This window comes from Oncorhynchus mykiss, chromosome 26, assembly GCF_013265735.2.
Source record: "Oncorhynchus mykiss isolate Arlee chromosome 26, USDA_OmykA_1.1, whole genome shotgun sequence".
Taxonomy (NCBI): Eukaryota; Metazoa; Chordata; class Actinopteri; order Salmoniformes; family Salmonidae; genus Oncorhynchus; species Oncorhynchus mykiss.
Genome location: NC_048590.1, coordinates 31,379,788 through 31,394,652, shown reverse-complemented (window position 1 = coordinate 31,394,652; position 14,865 = coordinate 31,379,788). Strand labels below are relative to the sequence as shown.

The 14,865-nt window shown below is 47.1% G+C and overlaps 1 protein-coding gene across 1 annotated transcript; it reads left to right on the top strand.

Moving 5' to 3' along the window:
• The first annotated feature begins 5,106 nt into the window (after positions 1-5,106).
• Positions 5,107-8,361, top strand: LOC110506627. The gene is made up of 6 exons (XM_036964390.1): positions 5,107-6,256; positions 6,364-6,512; positions 6,975-7,164; positions 7,255-7,316; positions 7,505-7,591; positions 7,694-8,361. The coding sequence occupies exons 1-6, from the start codon at positions 5,863-5,865 to the stop codon at positions 8,234-8,236; spliced, it is 1,425 nt and encodes a 474-aa protein (XP_036820285.1). The 5' UTR covers positions 5,107-5,862; the 3' UTR covers positions 8,237-8,361.
• The last annotated feature ends 6,504 nt before the right edge of the window (positions 8,362-14,865 follow it).

Below are 14,865 nucleotides of genomic sequence, written 5' to 3'. Positions count from 1 at the left end.
TAAAATTTCTGGTCAGATAGGTGAACCGGGCCAGAAAGAAAAACAGATTTTTTCCAGCCTTGCCCATCAGATCGAAAATTGACTTAACAGAGGCTATCCTGAGGTAGAAATAGTAGACGCAGTAGTCAGGGCTATTTCTCCAGGCTCACAGCTACGCAGCTACTTGGAAGGTAAACCCCAGCTAACTCTTCCCACACTTAGATGTATCCTGCGTTCCCACTTCCAAGAGAAGAGTGCAACAGAGCTTTACAAACAGCTAGCTTCAGAAGCACAGCATAGCAAGGAGACCCCTCAAAGCTTCCTGATGCGCGTTTTAGATTTGAGGCAAAAAGTACTGTTTGCATCCCAGGAGTCAGAATCAGGGCTTAAGTATGACCCTGCTCTAGTCCAGAGCATGTGTTTACACACAGTCCTTACGGGTCTCCAGAGTGACAGTATCAGGATAGACATGCAGCCTCTCCTGCTAGAGAGCGAAACATCAGATGAGGTTTTGTTAGAGAAGCTTAACATTGCTTGTGCTAATGAGATAGAAAGACGAAACAAAAAGCGGTTTAATGCCCCACAGCCTGCTACAACTGTAAGTGTAGTCCAGTTAGAAGATACACCATCTGCAAAGTGTCCTGTGAAGGAAGCCAAAGCTAAGATACCCGCAGAACTGTTAACAGAGTTAGCTGAACTTAAGACAGGTGTAGCTTCTCTACAAGGTCTCAGTGCAGAGATTGCTCACATTAAGGAGACATTACAGCAGCCTATGTTTCAGTCACCGCCTTGTGCCTATGCCCCACCCCCAGTTAGGAGGCCAGATAGGGACCCCCAGGCACCTATTTCCCAGCAGCAGTATTGCAGCAACTACAGTCGGTCTCAAGCACCTGACCCTGCGCAGCATCAATATGCAACTAACCGGTATACCAACCACTCTGCTCAGCTCCAAGGAGGTGTTTTGTCTGCCAGCAGGCCAGAACAGATGCACGCTGCACACACTGCTTCCGATGTGGGAGTGGAGAACATTTTCATGATGGATGTAAATTCCGGGGAGCCAGGCCATCAAGGGAGGCCCCTTTAAACGGAAATGGGTTACCGCTGAGGGACGAGTGTTAACCGTAGGTAGGTACCAAAACGTCCAAAACCTCCTTCTCCAGGTCAGACAATGACATTGGCTGCATTGAACGATTGAAAATGACTATTTCTCTAAAGGACTCTGAACCAGTAAAGCGCACATACATGTCAGTGCCCAGGCCACTGTATCAGGAGATGAAGGGTTACCTTTATGACCTCATAGTCCAGGGCTGGGTTAGGAAGTCAAACTCTTCATATTCTTCACCTGTCGTGTGCATTCGTAAAAAGGACGGGACCCTCCGGTTGTGTATAGATTACAGAGACCTGAACAGAAAGACACATCCCAACCGCCAGCCCATCCCTCGGGTCCAAGACATCATGGACAGTTTAGGTGGTAATTCCTGGTTCTCCCTCTTAGATCAGGGAAAAGCGTATCACCAGGGGTTCATCTCTGAAGAAAGCAGACCACTGACAGCATTTGTGACACCGTGGGGACTCTATGAGTGGATACGTATGCCATTCGGCCTCATGAACGCTCCTGCAGCTTTTCAGCTGTGTATGGAGGAGTGTTTGGAAGGGCTCCGGGATAACATCTGCATTCCTTATCTGGACGACACGCTAGTTTTCAGTAAAACATTCGACAGCCATGTGAATGATGTGCAAAAAGTTTTGCAGCGTCTCAGAGAGTATGGCATTAAACTCAAACCAAGTAAATGTGATCTCTTTAAACCCCAGGTCCGTTATTTGGGCAGAATAGTGTCTGCAGAGGGCAGCCGAGTTGACCCAGCCGATTTTGAAGCAGTAAGAGCATTGAAAGAAATCAGACCAGAGACTGTAGGCCAGCTCAGAAAAATGCTTGGTTTACTCACTTACTACAGACAGTACATCAAATACTTTTCTAGGAGTGCCAGCTGCCTGTATGACCTCCTGAAAGCAGATTCAGAGAAAATACCTGACCACCCACGGAAAACAAAAACAAAGAAAGTAAGTAATGTGGTGCCCTCAAACAAGCCAATCCTGTGGACTGACCAGTATCAACAGGCACTGGAACAGCTGATTGAGTGTTTGCTTCACCCACCAGTTTTAGGTTTCCCTGATTTCACTCAGCCATTTGTTGTACACACTGATGCGTCACACCAAGGCTTGGGAGCAGTTCTTTATCAAAAGTAAGAGGGGAAGCTTAGGGTCATGTCTTATGGCTCTCGAACCTTAACAGCAGCGGAGAAGAACTATCACTACCACTCGAGCAAGCTAGAATTTCTAGCTCTAAAATGGGCAATCACTGAAGGGTTCCATGATTATTTGTACTATGCTCCGACCTTCACTGTATACAGCGATAACAACCCACTTCCAGGTGGGTTGCAGACTTGGCTGATTTCCACTTTACAATAAAGTACAGGCCAGGCAGAGAGAACGGTGATGCAGATGCTTTGTCAAGGATGCCACTGGATGTAGAGTCACTGATGAGAGAATGTTCTGAGGAGCTTCCACCAGACACCATTGCCGCCGCGATACAAGCAGTTGAGGTACAGAAAGAGGCTGTTGTACCTTGGTCATTTTCAGCTGCATCGATGTCAGTATTAGCTGAAGGTGAGACAACCACTGCAACAACCATCACTACAGCCCGCAAGCAGTTAGTTCTACCAGAGCAGTACAAAGGTAAAGTGATGGAAGAGTTGAACAATAACATGGGACACCAAGGTACTGACCGCACTGTATCACTAGTACGTGACCGCTTCTTCTGGCCATATATGCAATCTGACATCGAGCACTATGTGACTAAAACTTGTAGCTGTGTCAAGCAGAAAAAGCCAGCCCATGCAACAAGAGCTCCTCTGGCAAACATTGTGACAACACAGCCATTTGAAGTGGTATGTATAGACTTCCTTCATCTCGACAGATGCAAAGGGGGATATGAGTACATCCTCGTGGTTGTTGATCATTTTACACGTTTCACTCAAGCCTACGCCACCACATCAAAGTCAGGTAAAACTGCTGCAAATCTCATCTTCAATGACTTTGCCCTGAAGTTTGGGTTCCCGTCCCGCATCCACCATGACCAAGGGGGAGAATTTGAAAATCAGTTGTTCCATCAGTTAAAGAAACTCAGTGGCATGGCGGGGTCCAGGACAACACCCTATCACCCGATGGGAAACGGTCAAGCGGAACGCATGAACAGAACATTGTTGCAAATGTTAAAGACACTAACTGAGACACAAAAGTCAAATTGGAAGGAGTCTCTGAACAAACTGGTTTATGCCTATAACTGCACCCGTTGCGAAGTGACTGGCTATTCACCATTTTATCTTCTGTTTGGGAGATCACCCAGGCTTCCAGTTGATATGCTCTTTGGATTGTGCACAGAGGCAGGTTCCAGTAACCAGCGAGAATACGTGGAGAACTGGAAACGAGGGATGGAAGAAGCATACGCCATTGCAAATGAAAATGCTCAGAAAGCCGCTGAAAGAAGTAAGAAGTACTATGACACTAAAGTTAGGAGTTCAGTGCTACAGCCTGGCGAGCGAGTTCTGATTAAAAACCTGACACCAAGAGGAGGACCAGGAAAACTCCGTAACTATTGGGAAGATACAATTCACACAGTGGTGAGACAAATGGGTTCAGACCTGCCGATTTATGAATTTAGACCAGAAAAGGGTAGGGGACGCTCCAGGGTCCTGCACAGAAATCTGCTCATGTCCTGTGACCACTTACCTTTTGAGACACAACCAGAAATGACCAAAGTGGACAAAAGTCAGAAAACGAGGAGACACCAGCCTGCATCACAGACTCTAGATTCTGATGAAGACAGTGGGGATGAATATGACCTTCATCATGAGCCGCTACAGGTTCCCACATCTCCTACAGTACCTGAGGAGAGGAATGCTGAACCAGCGAGAGTGGGAACACAGGCCCCCAACAGTGAGACAGACAGTTGCAGTGCCAGTCCCTGATACGCTACCAGCACAGCCTCTTGTTGAAAAGCGGCTGGAGGAGACAACAACAGTTAAAGAAAATTTGCCTGATGATCATCCACCAAGTGCCTTTCCTTCATATACTGATGCTGCTGAACCTGAGGAACCAGCCTACCAGCTGCCACAAAGAGAGAGACACCCTCCAAGACGTATCACCTATGATCAGCTTGGTATCCCTTCCTGCTACAGTATACAGCCACAGCCACAGTTGTTCCCTGTCTACTCTGCACCAGGACTGGTTCCATGGCTGCCATCACTACAGCAAAGTTACTTTCAGCCACCTTACATGTATGGGCTTCAGCAAACATGAGGCTACAGAGTTGACATGTTTGACCATGGACTACTGTCTGATTTCACAGACTGTCAAAAGAGACAATTTGCAGACTATGCATATAGATCATTAAAATTGATGGACTGTTGATCAATAGTATGAGAAAAGACTGCTTATGTTATATAGCTGGTCAACAGATATGGACTGTGAATATAACTTATTAGCTATATTTGAACTGTGACCCTTGACCTCTGCTCAAGTACTACCTTACAGAAGAGGATTTTCTAGGTCCAGTGCATACGGACTGTTGAAGAAGACAATGTTGGTAATGTTGGGACAACATTTATTTTGTCGGCGAGAGTGTGACAGGTTAAAGGAAATATTCATAGCCTGTTATACATTAAAAAGTATTAGTAAGTTCATAGGATGTGGATCTTAAAACATCTAAGGTTAAAAAGATGCATTCAGTATTAGTTGATAGAGATTGATAACATTCATATAATTGTGTTAAAGTTAAAATCTGTCAAAGGGTACGAATTGTGAGTAATGTGTAAACGTTATATTGATTATTTTATTTTGTGGTGCCTAAAAGTGTTAATCTGTGATCTACGAAATGCTCTTAATCTATGAGCCGGAGATCGATTGCTCTGGTCTCCACCCATATTCCTGGGGAAAATCGCAGTCTTTTCTCATTACACTAAACTTTGAATTGAGAATACAACACCGTATCACTCTCGTGATTATTTCTCCCCTGATTTCAGGGGCGTAACATGTGTGTGTGCATGTGGTGTGTGTTTGTGCGTGCATACCTGCAAACCTATCGTTAGTGGTCTGAGTGAAATGGATAAACTACTGTGATACATCCAGGTGCCTCCAGAGGTGTTAGCCTATCATGTTATGTTAGCTTTTATCACTAATCTCCTCTGCTGATGACACACAGAGTAATTATCAGGCTGACATGTAGCACTTAAAAGCTGACACTAACAGGTGCTGAGCCAGGGAGGCTTGCTGTCTCTAATGCTACATGTGGCGGCGATCTGCTTTTAATAGTGCAAACATAGAGGAGGTATGAATAGACATGTTGCCATGACTCTTGCCCATTGTGCTGCATGTATTCACTGAGTCGACTCTTGGACTACAACAACATTGTATTCTGATTGCCAACAGTAGTAGTCTGTTGAATGTGGCACTTGATAATCAACTGTATAACCATACTCATTGTGGAGTGATTGACCTGTGCTCAGCCACTCTCTCCTTGCAACATGATGCAGGCAAAGTATGAGAAAATCAACTGCTGCAATAGGGTGAAGGCAGAGGTTGAATATGAGTACAGGCAGAGAGAGAGAGGTAGAGAGAAGGAAAGAGAGAGACAGACATACAGTGGTAGGACCTTAATTTGATCCAGCAGGAAAATACAGACATACAGGCAGACTAGGTCCATAGAAATAGGCTGTTCCAGTGTTCTGGGTGGATATGTGGCTAGGTAACTAACTTGGTGATGTCACAATGCCCCTTTACCAGGGAAGGAGAACTAGTTGTTATAAGGGAACATTATGAGGTAACATGTTGCCACGGAAACACACTTATGTCATAATCTCAGACCACATTAAAACGGTCAGACAAGCTCAGGTAGAGCGCATTAGCTACATTCAAACGATCTCCCAACCTATAACTGATTTGATTGATTACAACAGTACACTACCTTGTCGTGACATGGGTCAGAGACTAAGTGACCCTGTCCCTGAAGTATCCCATAGGGAGAAACCAAAGGAGACACAGGAACATAAAGATAAACCCAAGGAGAAGAGGATCCCTCAAGCCCTGACCTTTCTTCAGCTGTTTACACTGCTGAGCTGCGTCAAGGTGAAGAAAACACCCTTTGATCCCTCCCAGAGTGGTGATGGGAGAAAGGGAACAACGATAAACGATACAAACAACAATAATGACTCTGATACTGGTGAGTGTTAGGAGGTGTATTTTGATTAGTGCTGCTACATAGTACAATTATCTAGGCTTGACTTGGAAAAAAACAGGTCATGTGTCTTAGAAACGTTTCACTTACAGGCTTGGACTACTCTGCAGGTGACGTGAAAAGGATCAAGGACAAGAGTAAAGGAAAGGTTGGAGGAGAGAAACATAGCATTGAATCTCAGGACCACAAATGCAGAACGACACAGGAAAAAGAAAAAGACATTAAACAAAGACCTAACTCGGTAAGACATCCAAACTTGCTTATTAATGAGGATTAACCAATGCATTTGACAACTGATAATGACCACAATAAGGAACACAGAGCATTGACATGGCTTGACAAATGTGATAATGTCACAATGCCCCTTCGGATGGGGTAGGCCCTAATAGTTATTAGGAAAAGTCTAAACAGAATCCATGGAACGTCCCAACTCTGACCTTTGACGTTGAAATTGAAATGGTTAAGGTAAGGGTTAGGGTTAAGGTAGGGGTTAAGGTTAGGGTTTAGGGTAGGGATGTCCCAAGGATCACGGACAGCACTAACCCTAGTTATTATGGGGTAACATTTTGACATGGAAACACACTTAGGAAATAATATTTGTTGCCAATCCAGCTAGAGCTCATTGGCTACGTATATTCAACATTGATATTGTAGTTTGAAATGTCAGTAGATTTCTAACTGATGTACTGATTGCGACACTGAGGTCTCCCCTGAGGAGCAAGCAAAGGAGACCCAGCAGAAAGAGAAGAAGAAGAGCATCCATCCAGCTGTGGCGGCCCTGCAGCTGTTCACTCTCTTCTGCTGTGGTGGGAAAGTCAAGCTGAGGAAGACTCGTCCCTCTCAGAACAGACAGAGTAGAAAGGACCAGGACAAAGATAATGCATCTGATACTGGTGAGTGTTATGGGGTGTCTGCTGATTAGATATAGAATGAGATTGGCTTCACTTGGAAGAACGTGTCTTCAAAATGTCTAATCTACACAGGTTCAGACTTGTCTGGAGGTGATGTTACAACCAAAAGGGTCAAGGACAAGAGTAATGGAAAGGTGGGCAGGGAGAAAGACCGGACTGAAGTTCAGCTGTTGAAATCATCTCAGGACCACAAGGGAACTAATTCAGGACAAAGACCTAACTCTGTGAAACAACCAAACATGCTGTATCATATTTTATTGTGAGCAAAAGATCTTTCCCATAATGCTGTGTTATCATTGGGTGTTACAATTGTGTTGTGCAGGAAAATCAAAGGACACCCCGGCAAGTGAAGACCCCTGTGGAGGAAATTTACATAAGACCTGACTCTCCGACTCTACCACGTGCCCACGTAAGTTACTGAAACCTAAATTACTATACGGACAGACAGAGATTCAAACATGAGACAATTTCCCCTCTGACCTCAACCTAACCACCCTTTTCCTCTGGGTAGAGCTCCCTCTCTCAGTTTTCCCTGGCTCGGAACCTGGCCATCCTCCCGCTGGAGTGGCAGCTACCCGGAGTCCCTCTGCCCACCTCGTCTATGGCAACTAGGACAGAGACAACGCCATCCTCTACCAACACTTCGACACATGCGCAGATGGAAACACAGACATCAGATATGAACACAGACACACAGACCACTTCTACCTCTCAGAGCCAGATCTCCTTGGTCTCATCGGAGACCATGATAGATCTTCACACGTCAGACTCCATTAACCAGACCTCCACTCTTGACATGGCACTGACCCCTGAGAGCACTAAGGACATGATCACTACTGATGAGGATGTGAAGGATGACTCTGCTAAAGATTTGATCTCCACCCTAACAGACACCTCTATGGAGAAATCCATCAGTGAGACCAGCCTGAAAGACCTCATCGCTGAGTATGAAGATGACAATGAGCTGAAGGATATGGCTGCCTCCGCTACCCCTGCTACTGATAATGCCAATGAGGATGCAATGCTGCTGGAGATTGCAGCACTTTTTGACTGATTACATGTTGACAGTGAAGACCGAGCTGCCTCAGCATCTCTGAAGAGCCAATAGACCTAATGAACATTTCAATGTAGCAAAAGCTATACTTTGATCAATTAATAAAACATTTTTTCTGCAGCAAATTTTCACTACGGTTGATATGTGACGCAGCATGTTTAGATTAGTCCTATTTGTTTGAATTCACCAAAAATAATAAATATTACTGCCAAGGGAACAATCAAACTACTACAGGTAGGGGAGAGTGAATATATCAGCATAGAGTTCATTTGGACAATAATGATCCATAAGCATATTGCATTCTGTAATGTATGAAATAACATTCACCCACAGCGAATACAAATCAGACGTGTTCTATTTTCTCCCTCTGTCCTTCCCTCCCACATCCTGATGAGGTTTAGATCGTCATGTTATCCAGCCCTTAAACTGTTTAGCATTTTAATAACACCTCGCAAACTCAGGGCCTAATTACCTTTGTTACACATGCATCAAATAGAGTCCTCCTGTCACCACATATCTGAGCCACCTGAAGATGCTTTGTTACTGGTGGGTTTCCAACAGATTACAGGGAGATTGGTTAAGTAATTCAACCTAAATAAGGATGATGGGAACATCCTCATACTACAGCACATCATTCTCTTTGCCTATATTACAGGAGGGGAGGATATGTTGGTATCATCAGAGTAATTGATTAGCACACATACTGTATGTGTCATTTTATCACCTTGAATGGTGACAGAATAGAGAGCTTTGAAACTATTGAATTAAGTATTAAAATACCAGGTGAAAAATGCTCCGTTAGAAAATCACTGAGAATTTAGGTATTTTATGAATTCTCACAGGGAAGATTTCGGTCAAACTGCACTTTTCTGTCTCTGTCATGCCTGTGGTCTGCATGGATAATGAGCTGAGAGAAGCAGTAGTAGCAGCACATCGTTTAGGGCTACAGCCAAGCTGTCCCTCACCTGAGAAACCCCCTAGTTGTACATGAGTGCACTCTCCACAATAAAGATCAGCCTGACATCAACATACTGTTGACAAAGTAGACATGGAACTAAATCAACATAACATAGATACTGTACATGTATGTAATTAAGCATGACGTTTCTGAGGATTGTTAATCTAGAAAAGATGCAGAACATTAACTCTGAAAGGGGAGGGAGAGAAGAGAGGGGGATGACTGGGTGGATATAGAGGAGAGACAGTAGGAGGGATGGTGAGATGAATCCATCTATGAATTCAAATATTAATCTACCCAATAAGGAGATCAAAGTGTCTCTCACCCAGATGTACACACAGACATGCATGTATACACACCTACACACAAAAACACACACACGCTCACACCCACTCCTCTATCCACATGAAGTGCTCAGGGCATCACAGTGATCTAGTTACAAGGACATTGAGAGAAGCCATTTCTTTCCTCTAGAGACTGTAACATTGATGAGGTCTCCAACAAGAAGTGACCAGTCTATCCTCAGGGGGATACAACTGACAACACATTGAAAATGGGTGTGGTTATATCCTGCCTGTTTGGCCCTGTCCGGGGGTATCGTCGGATGGGGCCACATTGTCTCCCGACCCCTCCTGTCTCAGCCTCCAGTATTTATGCTGCAGTAGAGTATGTGTCGGGGGGCTTTGGTCAGTCTCTTATATCTGCATTATTTCTCCTGTCTTAACCGGTGTCCTGTGTGAATTTAATTATGCTCTCTCTAATTCTCTCTCTCTCTTTCTTTCTTTCTCTCTTTCTTTCTTTCATTCTTTTCTCTCTCTCTTTCTTTCTTTCTTTCCCTCTTTCTCTTGGAAGACCTGAGCCCTAGGACCATGCCTCAGAACTACCTGGCCTGATGACTCCTTGCTGTCCCCAGTCCACCTGGCCGTGCTGGTGCTCCAGTTTAAACTTTTCTGCCTGCGGCTATGGAACCCTGACCTGTTCACCATACGTGCTACTTGTCCCAGACCTTCTGTTTTCAACTCTCTAGAGACAGCAGGAGCAGTAGAGATACTCTGAATGATCGGCTATGAAAAATTAACTGACATTTACTCCTGAGGTTCTGACCTGTTGCACCCTCGACAACCACTGTGATTATTATTATTTGACCCTGCTGGTCATTGTCACGACTTCCGCCGAAGTCGGCTCCTCTCCTTGTTCGGCCGGCGTTCAGCGATGGACATCACCGGCTTTCTAGCCATCACCGCTCAGTTTTTCAGATATCCATTTGTTTTGTCTTGTCCCATACACACCTGGTTTTCATTCCCTAATCATTCTATGTATTTAGCCATCTGTTTACTATCATGTCTTTGTGTGTAATTGTTTGTTTGGTATTGTGGATTATTGTCGGGCGCTTTACTTTTGTCATGTTCTGTGTTTTTGTCACGTTATTGTTTTTATGTGCTGTGTATTTTGGAACGGAATTAAAGTGCGCCTGTTCACTACACTCTGCTCTCATGCACCTGACTTTGCCTCCCTTACACACCTTTGACAGAATTACACACCAAACCATGGAGTCAGCAGGAGCAGGTACCCCGGTTAGAGGAGTCGAGGAGCGCGTCCAGGAGAGCGACAAGGAACATTCGGCAATGTTAAGTCAACTTGGTGCCATGATGGATCGCGTTGTTCAAACCATGGACCGTCGGGAGAGACGGAGTCTCTCCAGCGCCTCGACCAGTACAACCGGGATTGCCTCCACCCGTCCCGTCTGGAGAGAATTCCAGTGGGATGCATCTCTCCCTTCCCAGGGAGTATGATGGAATGGCAGCAAAGTGCCAGGGATTCCTGTTTCAACTGGACCTCTATCTGGCCAGCGTGCACCCAGCTCCCTCAGGAAGGGAGAGAGTAGCTGCCCTCATTTCCTGTCTCACAGGAGGAGCGCTGGAGTGGGCAAACGCCGTGTGGAAAGAGGAGGACTACCTGTGGACCAGTACGAGGAGTTCACCCGTCGCTTCCGGGCCGTCTTCGACCATCCACCCGAAGGTAGAGCGGCGGGAGAAAGGGACAAGGAGCGCCCAGGAATTCGCTCTGGAATCAATTCAGGCGCAGCTCAGGAATTTTATCGACAGCGTTATCCAATAGTTTAGGGATCCCCATTTTTCCTGTAGTTAGACCCTTCCCGGTTCACGCTTTGGATTGTCGACCATTATGGTCAAGGATAATCAGGGAGGCCACCATCCCCTTGGCCATGGTTATGCAGGAGGATCACGAGGAAAAAAATCAGCCTCTTCCTCATTGACTCTCCTGTGTTTCCTGTGGTATTAGGCCTTCCCTGGTTGCTCTGCATAACCCCACTATTTCCTGGCAACAGAGGGCTCTCACGGGGTGGTCGCGAGAGTGCTCAGGGAGGTGTGTAGGGGTTGCCGTTGGTGCTACCACGGCAGGGAAAGTCCAGACCAGGTCTCCACCGTGCACCCCCCCCCCCCGAATATGCCGATTTGGCTCTCGCCTTCTGTCAAAGAAAGGCGACTCAATTACCACCTCATCGACGGTGGGATTGTGCGATAAGTCTCCTGGCAGAAGCTGTGCTTCCCAGGAGTCACGTGTATCCCCTGTAGCAAGCGGAGACGGTGGCTATGGATACATATGTCTCTGAATCCCTGCTTCACCCGCCTCCTCAAGTTTATTTTTTGTGAAGAAGATGGATGGAGGTTTACGCCCATGCATTGACTATAGAGGACTCAATCAAATCACGGTGAGATACAGTTTGCCGCTACCTCTTATCGCCACGGCGATTGAGTCAATGCATGGGGCACGCTTCTTCACAAAACTGGATCACGGGAGTACGTATAACCTGGTGCGTATCCGGGAGGGAGACGAGTGGAAGACAGCGTTTAGTACCACCACAGGGCATTATGAGTACCTCGTCATGCCGTATTTGTTGATGAATGCTCCATCAGTTTTCCAATCCTTTGTAGACGAGATGTTCAGGGACCTGCACAGGGTGTAGTCATGTATATCGATGACATTCTGATATACTCTTCTACACGCACCGAGCATGTGTCCTTGGTGCGCAAGGTACTTGGACGACTGTTGGAGCATGACCTGTATGTCAAGGCTGAGAAGTGCCTGTTCTTTCAGCAGGCTGTCTCCTTCCAAGGGTATCGCATTTCCACATCAGGGGTGGAGATGGGGAGTGACCACATTGCAGCCATGCGTAATTGGCCGACTCCCACCACGGTAAAGGAGGGGCAGCGGTTTTTAGGGTTTGCCAATTACTACCGGAATTATCCGGGGTTTTGGCCTGGTTGCTGCTCCCATTACCTCATTGCTGAAGGGGGGTCCTGTATGGTTGCAGTGGTCGGCTGAGGCGGACAGGGCTTTTGGGCAGCTAAGAGCTCTGTTTACTTCGGCACCCGTGCTGGCCCATCCGGATCCCTCTTTGGCATTCATAGTGGAGGTAGACGCGTCCGAGGCTGGGGTAGGAGCCGTGCTCTCACAGCGCACGGGTACGCCACCGAAACTCCGCCCCTGTGCTTTCTTCTCGAAGAAGCTCAGCCCAGCGGAGCTTAACTATGATGTGGGGGACCGCGAGTTGTTGGCTGCGGTTAAAGCGTTGAAGGTGTGGAGACATTGGCTTGAGGGGGCTAAACACCCTTTCCTCATCTGGACTGACCACCGCAACCTGGAGTACATCCAGGCAGCGAGGAGACTGAATCCCCATCAGGTAAGGTGGGTCATGTTCTTTACCCGTTTTGTGTTTACCCTATCCTACAGACCAGGTTCCCAGAATAAGACGGCAGACACACTGTCCGGGGCTGTATGACACAGAGGAGCGGCCCATGGATCAGACTCCCATACCCCCGGCCTCCTTCCTGGTAGCGCTGGTCGTGTGGAAGCTGGATGTGGAAATTGAGCAGGCTTTACCTACATAGCCCGCCCCCCTCCAGTGCCCTGTTGGGCGTATGTACGTTCCGTCAGCTGTCCGTGACCAGTTGATCTATTGGGCCCACACATCTCTGACGGTGCTCTGTCTGACTGGAAAGAACTGGTGGCCCACCTTGGCAAAAGACGTAAGGGCTTATGTTTCCTCCTGCTCGGTGTGTGCCCAGTATAAGGCTCAAAGACACATGCCCAGAGGTAAGTTAATCCCTTACCCGTTCCACAATGACCTTGGTCACATCTGTCAGTGGATATCCTAACAGATCTGTCAGTGGATATCCTAACAGATCATTCTCTTTCACAGGGAAACACTACGATCCTGGTCGTTGTGGATCATTTTCTAAGTCCTGTCATCTCCTCCCTACTCCCTCCCTCTGCCCGGTCATCCTATGGCCCTGCAGACTGAGGAAGCCCTGTTGACTCACATCTTCCGGCACTACGGGGTGCCTGAGGATATAGTGTCGGGTCGGGGTCCCCAGTTCACGTCAAGAGTTTGGAAGGCGTTCATGGAACGTCTGGGGTTCTCGATCAGCATTACCTCAGGTTTTCACCTCGAGAGTAACGGGCAGGTAGAGAGAGTCAACCAGGATGTGGGCAGGTTTCTGCGGTCTTATTGCCAGGAACGGCTGGGTGAGTGGGCTGCGTTCGTGCACTGGGCCGAGATGGCACAGAACTTGCTTCGCCACTCCTCCACTAACCTCTCCCCCTTTCAGTGCGTATTGGGGTACCAGCTGGTTCTGGCGCAATGGCATCAGGGTTAGACCGAAGCTCCTGCGGTGGATGACTGGTTTAGGCGTGCGGAGGAGACATAGGAGGCCACCCGTGTACACCTCCAGCTGCCAAATAACCAGAGCGGACCATCACTGCAGTGAGACCGGGTCTGGCTCTCGACCCGTAACCTGCCCGTCACATTCTGACCTTAGTTATTTTGTTATGTCTTTGTTTTAGTATGGTCAGGGCGTGAATTGGGTGGGTTGTCTATGTTCCTTTTTCTATGATTTGGCATTTCTGTGTTTGTCCCGGTATGGTTCTCAATCAGAGGCAGCTGTCATTCGTTGTCCCTGATTGAGAACCATACTTAGGTAGCCTGGTTTCAGTTTTGAGTGGTGGGTGATTGTTTCATGTGTCTGTGTTTGTACCATATGGGACTGTTTCGATTTTCGTTTGTTCATTCACGTTGTTATTTTGTATTTTTGTAGTGTTCAGTTTTATATATTAAAATGGACACTTACCAAGCTGAACATTGGTCCGACATCTCTTACTCCTCGTCAGAAGAAGAGGAGAGTCGTTACACTGCCCCTCCGACTGCCCTGCCGGAAGCTGGGTCCGCGGTTTGTGGGGCGGTTAAAGTCCTGAGGAGGGTGAATGAGGTATGTAACAAATTACAGCTTGCCTCTGATTATCGTATTAACCCCTCGTTCCATGTGTCTCTCCTCAGGCCGGTGGTGGCTGGTCCGCTCCAGGAATCTGAGGTGTGGAAGGTCCCTCCACCCCCTTTGGACATTGAGGGGGCCCCAGTGTACATCGTTCGTTCCATCCTAGATTCGAGGCGTCGGGCGGGGTGCCTTCAGTACCCCGTGGAATGGGAGGGGTAGAGGTGCTGTGTTCCGGTTGCGGATGTTTTGGATCCTGAACTGCTGCGGGAGTTTCACCATCGCCGTATCGCCCTTCACTTCGCCCTCCGGGTCATCCCCGAAGCTGGTGTCTGCGTGCCACTGGAGCTTCGCGTCAAGGGCGGAGTCACAGGCTTTTT